Raw genomic sequence first — 19,702 nt, forward strand, 5'->3', positions numbered from 1 at the left:
TTCATATAATTCTATTATTATACTTATAAATATATATATTATATTATAAAATCATAGTTGGTTTAAGCTTTTAAATTAAAAAAAAAAAATTCAGTTAAGTTACTTTAAAAGAAAATCGAGTTGCTTATGATTGTAAATCGGAAAATTCATATATATGCAAGCCTAACTAATTGTTAATCACTTTAAAATTCCCCAGATCACCAATTAATAAGAGTTATAACTCTTACAAAATAGGCTCAAACCAAAACTTTTGCGAATTAATTAAAATTTAGGCATATAGTTCAAATATTGTTTCCGATTACTACTAAATATAAATAAATTTATTTATTCTTTTAAAGGAATTTATTTTAATATATACTATATATGTCTTTTATTTAGGAAACGTCCATAGGCTCTGGTTGAGGGTGCATGGAATTACTAATGCGCTGCTTTTGCTGGAATTCCTCCACCTGCTCCTGAGTCCAAACACTAACACCGTTCTGATCCTCAATATCTGCTGGTTGCGCAAGAGTGCGCAGAAATTTTTTCGAAGCAGCAACAGCCATATCAGTTGAAAGATTGATGTCACCTTCCAAAATAGCCTGTGCAATCCATTTAGGCAATTGGCTTCGTTTTCGGGCGAACCGGCGGTCAGCCAAAACCATGATTCCGTAGTCGTCTTTACCACGCAAGACACGACCCAGACACTGGGCAGCGTGGCGCATAGCATCGAAAGAAAGGAAATCGTTTTCTCTAATGTGAAAGTTTTCACGCAAAAACTCCAAACGGGCTTTTAGAATACGAGATTCAGTGTACTGGAAGGGCAGTCCAATCATTAAAACTGCACGTCCATAATGATGGTCGAAATCGATACCTTCCGAAACTTTACCACGAGCGACACTAAACATAACAGCACCGCGGCCGTTACTGCAGGCCGTGCGGTAAGTTTCCAAGGCTAAACTTGTTTCTTGACTATCTGGCGTTTCGACCAAAATAAGTTTGTATTTCCATACTTCATCTAGAATTCCCATGGCTTGCCAAGAAGAAATGATGCTTTCCATGTACAGGTAACTTGGGAAGAAGACGACGAGACCATCTGGGGTTATTTTAGAAAACTCAATGAGTAGGTTACCGTAGTTTCTAACAATACTGGGATCGTTTCTGATTTCAAAGCGGGAAGAGATGGCTACTTGGTCAGATCCTTTGGTGACAATGAGGGGTAAAAAGGATCGTCGAGAAAGTGTCATGGAATAAGATTCTTGAATGACCGTATCAAAGTTAAGCATTCGCGGATACATGTCTAGCGGAGAGATTGTACCACTAGTGATGATGACAGAAGAAAAGCGTTCAAAAACAGGTTTCATGGCGATGGATGCGTCTAAGCAAGAAAAATGTAAGATAGGATTAGGAACTGTAGAGCCTTCAGTTTCAAAGGGCTCTAGAATAAGAACAAAGCCTTCTTCATATGTAGCAAGAAGAGTTGCGAATGTAACAATTTCTTTTAGGGAGACAAAGTCTTCAATGTCTGTCAGTTCTAGTGTGCGAACAAGGGAGTTTAATCGCTCGGTAGCAAAGCCTAAAGGTTTTTTTTCAATGTAGGTGAGTTCTTTTAAATGTTTCAAGAAAGATGTGGGAGTTTCTGAAATGACGTGAAGTGCGCGCATACGAGTTTTAAGGTACTCGATGAAGCGTTTAAGGAATGCAACGAAATGCTCTGCGCGGCGAATATTACCTGGAATTGCTTCTTTTAAGATATCTTCTGGAAGAATAGGGTTAGACATGAAAAGATCTTCTGCCCTATCAGCTTCAGCCTGCTGAAGACCTTCAACCAGCTTTTCGTACTCATGTTGTAATTTGGAAGCGTCTGTGCGTTTAACGTCATCGACTGCTCTGCCCAAAGCTGCGGCACCTCTTGCAGCTTTCCTTAGTGAATCCTGGGTTAAATCAACACTGAGGGATTCTATGCAAACGTTATCAATGTTATGTGCTTCGTCAAAAATGACAATGGAGTCTTTTGAGAGCTCTTTGGAAACTCTGTCTGCGATTTTAGGGTCGAGAAGATAATGGTATGAGTAAATGATAATGTTACAGTAGGGCATCATTCGACGTACTGTAAAGTAGGGGCATGTTTTGATTGATTCGCAGTAGTTTATAAGGTCCTCAAAGGTATAAACACCTGCTGGAATGAGGTTATGTGGTTCGAGGTTGTATAAATTTTCATGAAACTCACATAGCTTTGCAGTTTCGTCACCAGCTTGGAGTTTAGATTTGGAGATACCATTTGTTAAGGATCTGCATTTTTCATCAACTACTGCACCTTTTCGTTCTTTGCGAACCTCTGGATGCAAGCACAAGTTTTTTCTTGACGTAAGACCAAGTCCTCGGAAATCTTCAGTATAACCCAGCACTTTAGCACGGTAGGCCATGAGATTACGCAATTCTGCTAGGGCCTTTTCAATTTCAGACATTGTACGAGAGCAGTAAATGATTTTACGTTGTTCTGGGTAATTCATCTGGTAAGCCACTGTGATGGATAACAGGGAGACAGTTTTACCTGTGCCTGAAGGCATTTCTAGAATACAGTTCCCGCCGACATCAAGTGTGCGCTTGATATCGGTCATATACTGTACTTGCTCTGGGTATACTTTTTCATAAGGGAAAATGACTTCGAGAGACTCGATATTTATTTTCATTATATGGTAATATGAGTATTTTTTTTAATTTTTTTTTTTTTTATATTAAACAAAACTAGGATTAACTTCTTGATGTTAAAAAGTGGCGAAAGGGTAGGAGATTTTTTTATTTTATTTTAATTTTTTTTTTCAAGTGCAGTTGGCTTTTTTTTTTTTTATATTTACATGGTAAAGTTACTGGATAGGTTGTTACATACGGCTGACTAATTACATAAACACTTACGTCACTGATTATTTTTCAACCATAAGTCCGAGGATGCGGGACTTGACACGCGCGAGAAAGAGATCAGTGCGCTATGGCTGCAAAGGACGCGTGCGATCCGGTAGAATCAACCGGCAGCAAAAAAACCAAAAAAAAAACCAAAAAAAACAAAAAGAAGCATACAGGGGAGACAAGAAAAAGCAGCTAAAGGATGACGGGCTATACTGTAAAAAGTATATATATTGGGAAGAGTATCTATCATTAACAATATAAAAAAAAAAAAAAAAAACAAGAGAAGGATTCTATTGCTTGGAAAACTCTTTAAGAAGAAGTTCTTTAAGCTGAGGATATATTATGTCCGAAGTTTCGCCCTTGACTGATCTGAGAATACCAAATTTGTTGTAGTATTCTAGAAGAGGTAAAGTTTGATGCTTATAAGTATCAATTCTTTCTTTGAAAGTGACTGGGTTATCATCGGGTCTTTTGCTGAGAGGCTCACCGGTAATATCATCTTTGCCAGGAACTTTAGGAGGGTTGAAAGTGAGGTTATAGACTCTACCAGAGGGTATATGGACCCATCTGTTTTCTATTCTGTCGAGGATGACTTCTTCTGGGACATCTAACTCGACAACAAGGTTAAGGCTAGAATCATGAGAGGATAGTGTCTTATCAAGAACATGAGCCTGAGTAGCGTTACGTGGGAAGCCGTCGAGCAGCCAGCTGGAGGAGGCGTTAAGAAAGTTTTTAGCGTTGAGTTCTTCCTTGATTAGAGATACAATGGAGTCATCTGGGATAAGATCACCCTTTTTGATAATGGCTTCAGCTTCCTTGCCTGAATAAAATAATGTTTATTTTAAATTTTTTTTTTTTTTTTTTTTGGTTAGTTTGATATTATGTGTGATGAATAAAAATGAAAATGAATTTGAAAATAAATTAGACATACCAATAGGTGTTCCAAGCTTGATTTGTTGTCTAAGAAGATCACCAGATGAGATTGCAGAGATTTGCGGGAAATCTTTAAGGATTCGAGAAGTTTGGGTTCCCTTTCCAGAGCCCGGGGCTCCGAGAAGTAGTAGACGGATTGGTCGAAGGATATTGGACATTATTTAATTGAGTGATGTATATATATATATATATATATATAGAATAGTGATGATGATTTGAAGAATAGTTAATTGATGACGATAATGATGAAAAAAAAAAATTAAAAAAAAATGAGTCAGAATAGAATAGAAAAAAAAAAAAAATAAAAGACAGATGGATAGTTTTTGGACGAGGGAAACCCTGCCTAATATATAAATTCTATTGTGGTACACACAGAAGAAGAAGACCAAAACTGTTGAACCGAAAAAAAAAAAAAAAAAAAAAAAAATTAACGACCTCCTCCTCCCCCACCTCCATTACTATTTGCGGGGAAAAGGAAGAGAGAAAATTTCAATCTACAAATTTCTTTCTCAGTTTGTCATTTTTTTTTTAAGTCTTCTCTTCTATTCTCATTTTATTTTATTTTTTTTTTTTAACGTCTTTCTCTCTCTTTCTCCACATAGTCCGGATTGACTTCGGTGGTTCAGTTGAGATTCTACCGAAAAAAATTTATTAAAACGTATATAAATAAATAAATGCACTAAGAACAAAAAAAAAAAAAAAATTCAGCCGTGCCACTTTATTTATTTTATTTTTTATTTTTTATTTTTTATTTTTTATTTTTTATTTTTTATTTTTTATTTTTTATTTTTTATTTTTTATTTTTTATTTTTTATTTTTTATTTTTTATTTTTTATTTTTTTTTTTTTTTTTTTTTTGTCTGTAACTTAAAATAAAACTTTGAAAATTAACAACTCCTCATTTCTCTCCATCTAAAAAGAACGAAAGAAAAAATCCTCACCCGCCCGCATAATGTCCGGTCTACTTGTTTTTTTTTTTAAGACACGGGAATGTACCGATATATATTTTGTTAGTGAGACCCCGCAAAAAATGAAAACAAAATATATAACCTGATAATGATAATGATAATGGTTGTGGTTATGGTTGTGATTGTGATTGTGATTGTGATTGTGATTGTGATTGTGATTGTGATTGTTTGTTTAGATGAAAAAGTAAAGCCTAAGGGTTTCAAGATTCGGAGATTGGCATATAAAAGCCCGGTGCGGGTCCCCGGGGGGGTTTTTTTTTCTTTTGGTGGCCAAACGGGGTTTTTTTTTTTTTTTTTTTAAATAAATAATTATTTATAAATAAGCCGAGTATATCATTCAAAAGTTTCTATCGGCTTCAAATGTCTGAATGTTTTTTTTTTTTTTTTTTTTTTTTTTGAAATTTCTGCGGGGAAATGAAATATATATACTATATATACCTCTTTAAAGGAGCTTTTTTTTACTTTTTTTAAGCTATAAATTAAGAAAAAAAAAGCTATAATCTTTATTTTAAATTTAATTGTAAAACAGATCAATCTGATAAATTAATAAAATATTTAGTCAACTATATATACTTTACAACTTTGGGTTTTACAACTTTTCGAAATGTTCCGCCCAGGTATAGTTCTTGTAGAGAAAAATTACAATATATGAAAGAGGAGAACATATTACATATTTATGTTACAAAATATTTTTTTTTTTTTTTTTTTTTTGAAATTACAATGTTACAAAATACATTATTATTACAATTATTAATAAACAATATACTCACGTGATAATCGCGTTTTTTATTTTTTATTTATTTATTTTATTTTTTTTTTGGCGACACGTTTCAGTGTTTACTTTTAAACATTTTTACGCGACACTAGCAAATGAGAGTCTTCCATTTAATATTTCTTTATTTACAGTTTTTTTTTTATTTTATTTTTGTCTGTACACGTCGAATTTTATTTTATTTTATTTTTAATTTTTAATTTTTATTTTTTATTTTAGACTCGCGTTCTTTTTGTTTACTTTTTACTTTTTTTTTTTTTTTGGTTTTAATATAAACCTTTTCTTCTCTTTCTTTTTCTTATTTTTTCAAAACATTTTCAACCTTTCCTATCACTGAAGCTTCTTCATACTTTTTTTTTTTCTTTTGCTAATTGCTTATTCTCATATTCTTCGTTGAAATTCGAAATCATGCCAGCAGCTACCCCTAAAAGCAACCGGGTCAAGCCAGCACCAAATACGTCAGAAAAGAAAAAGTCAGCTCAAAGTAGTCTTTTAAACTTCTTTTCAAAAACTCCAACTCCTAAAAAAACCTCTAAACTAGCATCTCCTACTAAATCAGACAAAAAACAATCACAATCAAACTTCAAGGCTCCTTCAGAGCTCACAAATACCCAGCTTAATGCATCGCCACCCAAGGCACTGACTGACAAGCCAAAACTAGAACCCATCCTAAGCAAGGAAAACATTCCTAAAAGTCCATCTATCGACTCTATTCCTACTGATAATACACTCTATGACCCTGGATCTCTGTTAAATTCTATATCCTCATCTCAGGAGACAGCTCATAGTCCTACCAAGCGCGTATGTTAAATTTCTAATAATTATATGATTCTTGTCTGAAAAAATTCTAATATATATATATATATACCCTGATTTAGACACGAAGCAAAGGTATTTCGTATGCAGAATCAAGCGATGAAGAAGAAGAAGAAAATCAAATTGTTTCTCCTACCAAAAGTGAGTTTTTATATACTATTGTCTCTTTTAATCAATATCTAACTGCTATTACAGGCAAGAGAAGAAAGATTGCTCTAGAAGAAGCTTCTGATGACGAATACCAACCAAATGCAGATGCCACAATCGTCAATGAAAATGACAATGAAAATGACGACGATGATATGGATGATTTTGTGGTTCCAGACGATGCTTCTGATGACGACATGCCACTCAGATCTAGACGGAAATCTTCTCCTACCAAGTCACAGCGCCCCATTTCTACACCAAAATCTACAAAATCGACTAGCAATGCTCTTGAAAAGTTTTCTTCAAGCTCATCATATACTGCTTCTCCAGGATCCAATCTTTCAAAAACTCCCAAACGGGAGGATTCCAAGCCTTCTAAACACTCAACTTTCCAAAAGAAGAATGAAGAGCGCTACCAATGGCTCATTAATATCCGTGATGCTGATGGTAATCCTGAAGATTCCCCAGAATACGATCCTCGCACTATTTTCATTCCTAAATCTGCATGGGCAACATTTACACCTTTTGAAAAACAGTACTGGGAAGTGAAGTCTAAAATGTGGAACACTGTGGTTTTTTTCAAAAAGGGCAAATTCTACGAGCTTTATGAAAACGATGCAGATATTGCACACAGCACTTTTGACCTAAAGCTTGCAGGTGGTGGCCGCGCTAATATGCGTCTTTGCGGTGTTCCTGAAATGTCATTTGATTACTGGGCTTCCGCATTCATTGCCAAGGGCTACAAGGTTGCCCGTGTTGACCAGGTTGAAACAGCATTGGCCAAGGAAATGCGTGAGTCATCTGGAATTGGTCCATCAAAAAAGGAAGACAAGGTCATTCGCCGTGAGGTGAGCTTTGTACTTACTGGTGGCACTCTTGTTGACGAAGCCATGCTTGTTGATGACATGTCAACATATTGTATCTCTATAAAGCAAGACGAAACACGATTTGCAGTATGCTTTGTAGACACTGCCACAGGCACTTTCTACACAACCGAGTTTGAAGATGATGTTGATTACACGCACTTTGAGACGCTAATTGCTCAGACACGACCCCGCGAACTTGTTTTGGAAAAGGGTGTAATTTCCATGCGCGCTGTCAAGATTCTTAAAAACAACACTTCAGTTGGGACTCTTTGGAATTACTTAAATCCTGGAGTGGAGTTTTGGGATTCTGATACTGCATTTGAGCAATTGGTGCGTTCCAAATATTTTCCTGCCAAAGATTTGGATGATTTATCTAATTATCCTCCTGTTCTTGAAGAAATTTGCAAGTCTAAAGAAAAAAGGCTTTCTCTTAGTGCCTTTGGCGCATTGATGTGGTACCTTCGTTCGTTAAAGGTTGACGGTAGTATTATTTCTCTTGGAAACTTCAATTCGTACGAAGCCATTGAGCGCAGTAAAAAAACAATGGTGTTGGATGGTCAGTCTTTGCAAAACTTGGAAATTTTTGCAAATACATTTGATGGCAGCCCTAAGGGTACATTGTTTTCACTACTCAACCGATGCATTACCCCATTTGGTAAACGAGAGTTACAGCGATGGGTGTGTCATCCATTGATGCAGGCTGACAAGATCAATTCTCGGTTAGATGCAGTAGAGCTGCTGATGCAAAATGGTGAGCTCCGTGATTTTATGGAAAGAAAGATGACGCAGTTACCAGATTTGGAGCGCTTGCTTTCCCGCGTCCATGCAGGAAGGTTACAACCAAAGGACTTTTTCCGTGTTGTGGAGGGTTTCCAAAATATTGATGGATTGAAGGCAGGAATCATTGGTAACTTTGGTGATATTTTGGATGATGATTCGTCATCACTTGTTGGACAACTAATTAGGTCGATGCCTGAAATTGAAAAAATTCTTCCAGAATGGTCCACGGCTGTGAATTGGGAAGAAGCTAAAAAAAATAATAAGCTTGTACCTGAACGCGGGGTGGAACCTGAGTACGATGAGTGCCTTGAAGTAATTGCTGAAATTGAAGGTCGCTTAAATACCCAGCTGCGAGAGTACCGCAAGACGTACCGAAGCCAGGAAATTTGCTATCGAGACAGTGGTAAAGAAATTTATCTAATTGAAGTCCCGAACAAGGTCAAAGGGATTCCTAAGAGCTGGCAGCAAATGGCTGCTACTTCGAAGGTAAAACGATATTGGTCGCCTGAGGTCAAGGCCATGGCACGTGAACTGATGGAGGCTCAGGAGACCCTGCGATCTGTGGGGGACAAGGTACAGACACGGCTGTACGCACGTTTTGATGAAAACTATACCTCGTGGCTTGGTGCAGTGAAAGTTGTTGGGAGTTTGGACTGCGTGTTAAGCTTGGCAAAGAGCTCCATGGCCCTTGGGGTGCCGAGCACGCGACCGGAAATTATTGATTACAAGGATGAGGACTCACGAACATTTCTTGAGTTTGAGGAGCTGCGGCATCCATGTTTTGATGAGACCAAAAGTGCCTTTGTACCTAATGATGTTGCACTTGGTGGTGAACAGGCCAATCTTGTTTTATTGACTGGAGCCAATGCAGCAGGCAAGTCTACAGTTTTACGCATGACATGTGTTGCAGTAATTATGGCACAGATTGGATGCTACGTTCCTGCGTCCAAGGCCCGATTGACACCGATTGACCGGATCATGACGCGTCTTGGAGCCAATGACAATATTTTTGCAGGCAAGAGTACATTCTACGTTGAGCTTTCCGAGACAAAACGGATGTTGACTGAGGCCACGCCACAGACGTTGCTTGTGCTTGATGAGCTTGGACGTGGTGGAAGTAGTTCTGATGGGTTTGCCATTGCAGAGGCTGTGCTTCATCATTTGGCAACACATGTTGGGAGTCTTGGGTTTTTCGCGACGCATTACAACACACTTTGGGGGTCTGTACGAGGACACCCAGAGGTGATGTCTAAGCAGATGGCTATTTTGGTGGAAGAAGCTTCACGAAAGGTTTCTTTCTTGTACAAGCTTGTTGATGGTGTATCTCCAGGATCCTTTGGCATGCATGTTGCGACCATGTGTGGAATTGCTAGCGAGATTGTTGACAATGCTGAAGAGGCGGCCAAAAAGTATGAGCACACGAGTCGGATGCGTAGGTTGATGGCACTTACTGCTGGTCCAGATGCAGTGTTACCATCTTCACAATCATCTGAAGAGGGAACCACCAGTAATAGCATGTCTCTTGGAGTACAAAGTGATTTGGACTTTGAAGTTAGACGTGTTTTGGGCAAGTTTGGAGATGATGATGGTAAGAGTGAGCTTAAACTTGCTAGGCTGGGGGATATTGCAAGCGAAGTGAGACAGCTTCATGCACTGAAAACTTTACTTTCTATTGCTCGAGGTCTTTGAGAATGTAATTACCAGTTATATATAGATTGGAATGTTTTGTATTGTATGGTTAATGAATTTAGAAAAAAAAATAAAAATAAAAAAAAAAATTCCTACAAGTTTCATTATTGAGCCGCCATACAAGGCTGGGATGGATTTGGTTCCTACCAATAAACATGACATATGACAAAGGGGCTGAAAATAGAATAGAAAGATAGATGTATTGGCACGTTATTTATTTACCACTATGATGTGTATGTAGCCTCTAAAAACTTTTCAAACTTGGTTGGTAGTCTTGTTGTTGCTGCGCGGGAGGAGGCTTTGAAAGAATATAAGACCGAGGCGAAGTACTAATTGAATATATATATTATATATTATTAAAAAAAAAAAAAAGAATTGTAAAATTTCAATAAATAAAATAACGATAACAATAATTATTGATCATTATTATAATAATAATAACAAAAATAAAAATAAAAATAAAATAAAAATAAAAATAAAATAAAATAAAAATAAAAATAAAATAAAATAAAATAAAAATAATGCTTGCCTCGTTAAGTATCCACCATAATGGCAGCGTTAGCCGCTTTGGACTGGAGGCATGGCTTGTAGCCGCTAAGAAATCAAACACCCAAAAAAAAAAAAAAAAATAACCAGCCTCTCCCGCCCACCTCCCATTCAAAGTAGCTGAAGGACAGGAGGTGTATAAATAGTAGAGGCCCTGCGCTGTCCTTCTCATATAGAATTTTTTTTTTATTATTATTATAATAATTATTATAATTATTTGTTTTCTCCTAGGTTTCACTTATAATAATATATAAATAATTTTTTTTTCTTTATATATCTGTTAAAAACCTAATCTTCTCTTTTTTTTATATATATATATATATATATATAACAGCAATTTTACCAAGTTTTTTTCTTCTTTTTTTTTTTTTTTTTACCAATTATCATTTTATTATCATTTTATTATCAAGTTAAAAATCCATTGATCATTCCATTAAATACCAATGGATCCAAATAATCCTAATAACAATAACTCTTTTGATCCAAATGCCCAAAACAATAATTACAACGAATACCCGGGCCAGGATGACCAGCAGCAGCAGCAGCAGCAGCAGCAGCATCAGCAGCACGATGACTATGTTCATCAATTAGAGCAACAACAGCACGAAGAAATGCTTCGTGAACAACAACAGGAACAACAACAGTTTTCAACAACTACAACCCCTACCCCATTGCCTCCACAGCCTCCATTGCCTGTCCAGCACCATGATACACCAACTCCTTACCCAGACACTGAGTATCGGACACCATATCCTGTTAATGATCCTTTCAACCCTTCAGAATCTTCTCTTAGAGTCTCTCCTTCTCCAAGCAATCCCTTTGGCGATAATTCAGCTGTTAGTCCTATTATTCATCGCCCAGAACCACATCTTGCAGTCCCTGACGCCTCCATCTACCCCCAGTCTGACTCTAGACGTTCATCTTTGGCTCCAACAGAATCTTACCAACTTTACGATCTGGGCGTTTCTGGCGGAATGGAAGACCCTTATAACGCCGATTACGAAAATTCTGATCATGTCCCCCTGAGAAACACTACCGCACAAGGGAACCACCTTCCATACCCAGACAATGCCAACACTGGGTCAGGAGGTGGATTCATGAACAGAATTAGGAGTACAAGAAGACCAGGAAACAATGCTTTCTCTAATAGCCAATATTCAAATATTCCTCCTCAAATTTCTTCTATGACACCCTTTTCGGAAAATGATGGTGAGATTCCTCTTACTTTTAATACTGGCTTCCGTGATCTTCCCGACTACTCTACCTCAGCTTATCCTCAAGGAAATGCTTACTTCCCCTACCCCATTCAGGATTCCTCTTTCCCTGGAGTTCAACTTAGCATGCCTGATCCCAATGCACTACCTCAGGAAGATCTTATTGAAGAGTCTTGGAATATGCGTCAGCAAATGGAGCCTGCCAATGTTGAAAACTACACAAAAAAGCAAGTCAACCTTGTTAATGGCATTTATTCCGTCGAATTCCCAGTCCCTACACCTGTCAAGAGTGCTGTTGAAGAAAAGTACTTAAACTTGGAAGCTGGTTCCACTGAATTTACACACATGCGCTATACTGCTTGTACATGTGATCCAGACGAATTCAAAGACCAAAACTATACCCTTCGGGCAGCTGAAGCTGGCCGCCGCACAGAACTTTTAATTGCCGTTACTTACTACTCAGAAGACAAAGTCCTTACTGCTAGAACACTCACAGGTATTATGAAAAACATTCACCACTTTTGCGCAGACAAATCCGAGTTTTGGCGCAATCAGAACGGTGAACCTTGGGAGAAGATTGTTGTTACTCTCATTATGGATGGTATTAAACCTTGTCGTAAGGACGTTTTGGACGTTCTCGCTTCCATGGGTGTTTACCAAGACGTTATGAAAAATCCAATCAACGATAAACAAACTGTTGCTCACATCTTTGAGTACACTTCTCAAGTCTGCTTTACTCCAGATCTTGAGGTTATTACTCCATCTGAGGGAAGTAGCTCCAAATACACAATTCCTCCTATTCAATATGTTTTGTGTATAAAGCAAGAAAACTCAAAGAAGATCAACTCACACAGATGGCTTTTCAATGCATTTGGTTCTGTTCTTAATCCTAAAGTTTGTGTCCTCATTGATGCAGGTACTAGACCTTCTTCTAGAGCCATTGTCCATCTTTGGAGAGCGTTCTACAATAATCAAAATGTTGGTGGTGCATGTGGTGAAATTCACGCCATGTTGGGTAAGCGCGGCAAAGATTTACTTAACCCTCTTATTGCTGCCCAAAATTTTGAGTACAAACTTTCTAATCAGCTTGACAAGCCTTTGGAAGACACTTTTGGTTTTATTTCTGTCCTTCCAGGTGCATTCTCTGCTTATCGTTTCGAAGCTATCCAGGGTAGACCTTTGGAGCAATACTTCCGTGGTGACCACTCTCTTGCTGATAGACTTGGAGACAAGGGCTTGAATGGTATGAACATTTTTAAAAGAAATATGTTTTTGGCTGAAGATCGTATTCTCTGTTTTGAAATCACTTTTAAGGCAAAAGAAAAGTGGCATTTGAAGTACGTCAAGGCTTCCAAGGCCGAGACAGATGTTCCTGAGGTAATTGACGAGTTTATTTCTCAACGTCGTCGTTGGATCAATGGTTCTTTTGCTGCAACTTTATATTCCATGATGCATTTTGGCCAAATCTACCGCACTGGTCACAACTTACTCCGCACATTTTTCATGCATATCCAACTTTTTTACAACTTTATCAACATCATCATGACTTGGTTCTCTCTTGCTTCATATTATTTGACTACGACCATTATTTTGGAATTAGCTGCTAATCCAAATAATGAAAAGGAATCGAGCACATCTTCTTCATCTACTGATTCTACCTCTACTGATTCTACTTCTACTGACTCTACTACCACTGCTGCAAAATTTTTGGCACGCGGAATTCAAGTTGGCCTTAGCAATCTATTTGAAAGAGATACCACTGCAAAGCCATTCCCATTTTCAAATTACCGCGTATCTTTGTCAATTGCTTTAGTTATCAGATTCATCTACATGCTCATGATTATTATTTCCTTCCTTTTGGCTCTTGGTAATAGACCCAAGGGCGCTAAAAAGCAGTTTACTTTCCTTTTCATTATTTTTGGTATTATTCAGTTTTATGCTTTGATTGTTGCCATCTACTTATGTGTTAATGCATTTGCAACTTCCACTGATGCATTTTTCACAACAGCATCGTTATATGGAAACGCACGTCTTTTGGTTATCATTGCCTTGGTTTCAACTTATGGTCTATACATTTACGCTGGTATTATTTATCTTGACCCTTGGCATCTTATCCACAGTTTTATCCAATACTCATTCATTATGCCTTCCTTCACTACTGTCATTAACGTATTTGCTTTCTGCAACTGGCACGATGTTTCATGGGGTACTAAGGGTGCTGACAAGGCTGATCATTTGCCAGCAGCAAAGTCTGAGACGACTGAGGATGGTGAAACTGAAGTTGTTGTTACTTATGAGAGACCTCAGGACGATATCGACACCAACTTTTTGGCTGTCATGAAGCGTGCTCAGGAGCCATACCCTAAGGACAATAACGATGCTAAAAAGAAACCTGACCCTGATGATGAGAGCAAAACTTTCAGAACTAACTTGATTATTTTATGGATTCTGTGTAACGTTGTGCTTGCTGCTGCTTTGACTTCCCAATCAGTCACTAGCATTGGGTTCTCTGGTACTACATCAAGATCAAGTGTTTACTTTTTCATTTTGATTGTTATCACAGCTGCTATGGCAGGATTTAGAATGATTGGGTGCACTATTTTTGTGTTGAAGAGTGCAATTTCACGTGGATTTGGAAAGAAGTAATTGACTTCATTTATATAAAAGAAAAAAAAAATAGTAGGATTTATTAGAGTGCATGCTTTTTTTTATTTTTTTTATTTTTTGTTTTGGTATAGATAGGAAATATATATTCATAAAAAGGTTCAATTTTAAAAGTGGCTAATTTTGGCAGTCATTTGGACTGAAGTAAGTGTTGCCTTAGGAATTATTTGTGGAATTGGACGCAGCACAAGTTAAACAAAAATTCGATATTCAATATAATAGTACTACTAGTAGCAACTGATTTAAAATGTAAATAAATATCCCAAAATTTCACAGATATGCATGTAAATGAATATTGTTTAAAAATATAGATAATATTGCAACCTTATGGTTGACAAAAAAAATTTTTTTTTTTCAATTCTAATTAGCATTTTTTTTAATCAAAAAAAAAAAAAAATCATATAAGTTTTTAAATAAATATTTAACAGTTTAAATTATTCCGGGTAAAGCTTGGACTTGTTTTCTAAAAGGTATGCTTTGGCAGAGTCTTTAGTGGTATCTGGATTCTCAAGTTGAAGCTCAATAAGTGCAGCAAGAGCATTGGTAAGCCATGGGCCACCCTTTTTCGCTCCAAATACAGATTGCACATCTTTGCCATTAAGAATAGGCTTAAGCGCCCACGCGTCAGCAAGTCCAAGCTCAGTGATAATACGTTCGACAAGCGAATGATAAAACTCAAGCACTTCGGCTGTGCCTTTAGGTTCTTCTTCTCTTTCGCTTAACTCTTGAGCCAGTCCAGTTCGCTCATACAAAATTGTAAGGTCTTTGACCAAACAATAATAAAATAAAAGACCCCATTGCTGTCCACATTTTCGAACCAATAATCCTAGTTCCTTGCGTGATGCACCACGCACATAGTCCATTCCAGTAAGTTTTGATGAAGGCACACCAAAATAAGACAAATCTTGAGAATGAGCAAGGTGACAACGTGCAACTGTGTCAGCATCATGAGATGAAAGTTTGACACCAACACGAATAATGCGTGCGGCAGCAAGCGCAATTAACGGACTTTCACGGGGTTTGTCGGTTGCACCAAGAATACCTTCGAGATGATTAAGCGCGAGAGCAAGCCAAAAATGGAGTTTTTTGGCGGTCGCTATGGTTGATTCACTTTCACTTGTACCTGGTTGTGGGCCGGCAATTTGTTGAGCCAAGTAGGGGTGTGCCTTTTGAAATGCTATTTTGGCCGAAGCCACAGCTTCGATTGAATTGTCTTCAGGAAGTTCGACAGATTTTGATCCAGTGATGTTTTTAGGATGGTATCCTTCTGGGAGATAGAAAACAGCATTGTGAAGGTTTAGGTAATGAAGTAGCATAAGGCAGACTTGGGGTCGGGTTGAAGTAAGAGCCTTTGCAAGTTCAACACCAACACGTTCACGGGAGATTTTAAGCATGAGGGCTTCTTTAATGCGTGGATCTGACATGGCGTCAAGGGTTTCTGAAGCGATTTGAAAGCCAAAAGTTGATGCAAAGCGAATTAAGCGTAGAACACGTAGAGGATCATCATTAAATGTTTCAAAGGGAGGTAAAGGTGTACGAATGATACCATCGCGCAGGTCTTGTAAACCACGACCTGTCAAGTCTTCGACGCAATTTTCTTGCAGGTTATAAAATAGAGCATTGACTGTAGCGTCTCGTCGGAATGCATCTTGTTCAGCTGTTCCAAAAGTCATGATAGTAGGGATGCGGCTGTCTTCTGCGTATTCCTCGGAGCGTAGATTAACAATATCAATAAAAAGATCGTAAAGTTTGGTAGTAGCAGTCTCGAGATGTTTTGACTTTTCCGGGTTGCGCTCAATTTTGTGAATGCTCCGGGGTTCTATAGGCCCAAGCCCATGTTCTGTCAACACGTCTCCATGAGTCAAAATATAATCAATCATGCCTTCAGCAAAATCTAGGCCTGTGAGCGAGTTAATAGCAATGTCAATATCATGCGACTGTCTGCCTAACAGCTTGTCGCGAACCCAACCACCAGTGATGCGAGCTATAAGTGGCTCTGTTGGTTCTGAAGAGTCGTTAATATTTTGGGAGGTATTTTTTTTAGTCTCATTGTAATATTTGCAGTAAAGTACAACTAGATCACGAATCTTTTGTTCTTGGTCCGTTAATTGCAGTGTAAGTTTGACAGTTTCACCTGGCCGATAAATTTCAGGATTAATTTTAGTATAGGGGATTGAGAAAGACATTCTTGGAGAATAAAAGAATAAAGAATTGTTGTTGTTGGTAATGTTATTTGTGGTTGTATGGATGCTAGACGAAGAAGACGCAGTAGAGCGCACTATTGATTGGTATGGATGGTGGCGGGTCAAAAGGCGAACCGCAGCTTTTTTCATGCCTTTGTAGTTGTTTAAGAAAGTGTGTGTATTTTTGAACAACTATATCTAAATGTTTGCATATCAAATAACAATTGTAGATTACAGGATGAAGTTTAGTGATGGAGATTGATGGAAGAGTTGGTTGATGTTGATATTGTGGGAAATCTCACCAAAAAAAAATTTTTTTTTAGGGGCAGAGAAATAATTGTAGAAATGAATATGCACTGTCAAGATTCGAACCCCAAATTAATTTGTATATGTGGTTCAGTGGTGGGGAGAAAGAGGGAGGGAGGGAAAAAAAAAAATAAAAATAGAGTATCTAGTAGTAGTCGTAGTAGTAATGATGTAATCATGTGTAAATATAGTCATGTAAAGTATATATAAGTCTGAATATATACCATCTGATCACCCCAGAGTGATAATTATTTTATTTTTATTTTTTATTTTTTATTTTTTTTGGGGTTAGAAGGCACAGGACTTAAATATACAGCAGCAGTACACGCGGGGTTAATTGAGTTTTTCTTTTTGGGAAGAGGAGGGGCTTTTAAAAATGAGAAAACTTGAAGTAAGAAAGAAAGAGCAATTAAGTTTTGCGCGGGTATTTTTTTTTTTTTTTTATTATTATTTTATTTTTCAACAATATGAATTGGTTGCTGTCGAATTCCAATTGAAGAAGGGAGGGGAGGATATTAGAAGTTCCTTGAATTGCTACAAGACTGACTTGCTTCAAAAATATTCAAAAATATTCAAAAATGACGGTTGTACAGTCATGGAACTTCAGCCAAAAAAAAAAAAAAAAAAAAAAAATGGCTGAAGACAAAATCAGCTGGTTTGCTAGAGGGGGGAACAAAAAAAGAACGACAAAAACTCCCCACCTTTATTGAGACGACACACACACACACACACACACACACACACAAATTTAACTTTACTTGGACAAAGAAAGCAAAAGATGAACTATTGTTTAGTCTCGTTCTGAAGTAAATAAAAATGCTATAAAAAAAAGTATAAAAAGGCTGCAATTTCCTACCATTCAACTTTTTTTCTCTCTTCTTCTTCTTCTTCTTCTTCTTTTTATCTATATATATCTCAATTCCTTTTTTTTTTTTTTTTTTTTAATCTTCTAACTTTTCTAAACCTTCCTATCTTTATCACTTACAAGCTTACTTCTACACTATCTATCACTTATCTATCAATTGAATTTACTTTACAATGTATAGAACACATGTTGCCCAACAAATGATTAAGCGCAATAGCGCTCGTCCTAAGGGTACCCGTCTCGGTCGCAACCAGAACAGCGGCCCCGTCTCATCCGTCCCATCGTCGCGCCCACAGAGCGACGTTGAAGATGAATTTGAACGCGAAATGAATGACTTTGTTGAACAACTCATGTCAGGTACTTCCACCCCAAGAAACATTGAAGACTCGGCAAAACTCACTGAAGAGTACGATGCTGCCGTAATGCAATATGTTAACGAGGCTGCTGAAGCTGATGTCCCTATCACTAAGCAGTCTGCCTCTTCAGAGGCCAGAAAGACTCTTGGTTACAATGTAAATTACGATATCTTATCAAAAGACCGTCGCCACTCATCTCAATCTCTTCGCCAATCTGCACTTGAACGCATTTGCTCTCAACTTGCCGCCAAACATGACCCTACAATGTTTAAATACTCAAACCTTGAAGTCTTGGAGAAATCCTTTTCCACTGGCCGTACTTCCCAAGAAATTGCTCTTGCTGCTAAAGCCCTTACTCTTTTGGCTGCTCTTGAAATTGAAGACTCTGTTGAGTTTATTCAAAGTAAGGTTCTCGGACCTATGCTTGCCATAATTGTTGATGATGACCGTGAATCTGCTTTACGTGCTTCCTTGGCAACTTCATACGGATTGCTTCAATCATTTATCAATACTGGAAGCCAAGGCTTTGGTCTAGAGGACAAGGTGAGTGCTCTCCTGGATGTCGCCACTGCGTCATCAACTTCTGCATCTCAATCTGTCCTTACTTCATCTGCTCTCTTGGCTCTTTCCTTGGTTGTTGGTGCCATTGCTGCTCGCAACAATGTCATTGAGGAAATCCTTCCAGAAATTGTTGAGCTTCTTAAAAGCAATAGTGGTGAAGTTATCATTAGCGCAGGTAAGACAATTGCTCTCTTATACGAGCTTTATGATTTTAGCAGTCAATACGATGAAACTACCTATGATGATTCATCATTTGCTGGCTTTAATGGTTACCGTTTTGAAATTCCGACCGTCGACAATAGTGACATGATTGATGATATCCGTTTCATGCAAGACACTTCTGGTTCTCACCTTGGTAAAAGTATTAAGCAGGAGCAACGTTCTATCTTCCACAAGATTTTGTCGTACCTCGAAGTACGTTTACAAGTAATTAATTCTGAAAAGGCTTTGACTGAAGAGGGTAGATTGCTTGCTCTCGACGAAGCGATTGCTCATATTCGTCTATCTAGAGCAAAAGCTTTCCCCATTGCCACCTGGGGCCAGCTGGTATTGTCTCAGGGCCTCAAGTGGCTTTATGGAAACTCTCTTCCCACACAATTGGCAAACAATCCATTAATTGTTGATTTGGTCAAGTCTGCTGGTCCTGAAGAGCACCCAGACTATCCTGCTGTTTCTGAAGAGGCCGCCTACTCTCTTGGTCTGGAAGCTGAGTTTAAGAGCACTGCTGTTGAAAACGAATTGTCTGAACGCAACCGGGAAAAGAAAATTCAAAAGAATAGAGACCATAAACAAGCTCTCATGAATGGTCTTTAAATATAACCATATCATCATATTGTATAGTATATTTTGTATACATTGGGTTTACTTTTTGAACCCCCCCCTTTGCTCTCATGACTTAATGAATTGAATGTCTTTAATATATTTGAATAGTACTATTTAGAAGGCAATTATGTCTTATTCGTAACTTAAATATTTAAATATTAAATTGATTTAACAAAATACGACGGGGCTTAAACGAAAGTTTAAGAAATGTATTTAAAACGGCTTTTTTTTTTTTTTTTAAAGGAATGATAATTTCTTGCCTGTAAAAAAAAAAAATACCTACGCGGGCCTAATATTTGCCGATAACGGCAATTACATAATATTTATAT

At 37.5% G+C, this 19,702-nt stretch overlaps 6 protein-coding genes across 6 annotated transcripts; 3 read left to right on the plus strand and 3 right to left on the minus strand.

Moving 5' to 3' along the window:
- Positions 1-374: 374 nt before the first annotated feature.
- On the minus strand, positions 375-2,672 carry SAPINGB_P002771 (uncharacterized protein; the record flags this gene model as incomplete). Its single annotated transcript, XM_031997489.1, has 1 exon — positions 375-2,672. One exon carries the CDS (start codon positions 2,670-2,672, stop codon positions 375-377), a length of 2,298 nt encoding a protein of 765 aa, XP_031853380.1.
- A 504-nt stretch (positions 2,673-3,176) lies between these two features.
- On the minus strand, positions 3,177-3,977 carry SAPINGB_P002772 (uncharacterized protein; the record flags this gene model as incomplete). The annotated part of the gene is made up of 2 exons (XM_031997490.1): positions 3,177-3,706; positions 3,818-3,977. 2 exons carry the CDS (start codon positions 3,975-3,977, stop codon positions 3,177-3,179), a joined length of 690 nt encoding a protein of 229 aa, XP_031853381.1.
- Positions 3,978-5,966: 1,989 nt separating this feature from the next.
- Positions 5,967-9,856, plus strand: SAPINGB_P002773 (uncharacterized protein; the record flags this gene model as incomplete). The annotated part of the gene is made up of 3 exons (XM_031997491.1): positions 5,967-6,359; positions 6,437-6,515; positions 6,570-9,856. The coding sequence occupies 3 exons, from the start codon at positions 5,967-5,969 to the stop codon at positions 9,854-9,856; spliced, it is 3,759 nt and encodes a 1,252-aa protein (XP_031853382.1).
- Positions 9,857-10,845: 989 nt separating this feature from the next.
- SAPINGB_P002774 (uncharacterized protein) lies at positions 10,846-14,262 on the plus strand (the record flags this gene model as incomplete). Its single annotated transcript, XM_031997492.1, has 1 exon — positions 10,846-14,262. One exon carries the CDS (start codon positions 10,846-10,848, stop codon positions 14,260-14,262), a length of 3,417 nt encoding a protein of 1,138 aa, XP_031853383.1.
- Positions 14,263-14,714: 452 nt separating this feature from the next.
- On the minus strand, positions 14,715-16,466 carry SAPINGB_P002775 (uncharacterized protein; the record flags this gene model as incomplete). The annotated part of the gene is made up of 1 exon (XM_031997493.1): positions 14,715-16,466. The coding sequence occupies one exon, from the start codon at positions 16,464-16,466 to the stop codon at positions 14,715-14,717; it is 1,752 nt and encodes a 583-aa protein (XP_031853384.1).
- A 1,341-nt stretch (positions 16,467-17,807) lies between these two features.
- SAPINGB_P002776 (uncharacterized protein) lies at positions 17,808-19,364 on the plus strand (the record flags this gene model as incomplete). Its single annotated transcript, XM_031997494.1, has 1 exon — positions 17,808-19,364. One exon carries the CDS (start codon positions 17,808-17,810, stop codon positions 19,362-19,364), a length of 1,557 nt encoding a protein of 518 aa, XP_031853385.1.
- Between the last annotated feature and the right edge of the window lie 338 nt (positions 19,365-19,702).

This window comes from Magnusiomyces paraingens (assembly GCF_902498895.1).
Source record: "Magnusiomyces paraingens strain CBS 517.90 genome assembly, contig: contig2, whole genome shotgun sequence".
Classification (NCBI taxonomy): domain Eukaryota; kingdom Fungi; phylum Ascomycota; class Dipodascomycetes; order Dipodascales; family Dipodascaceae; genus Magnusiomyces; species Magnusiomyces paraingens.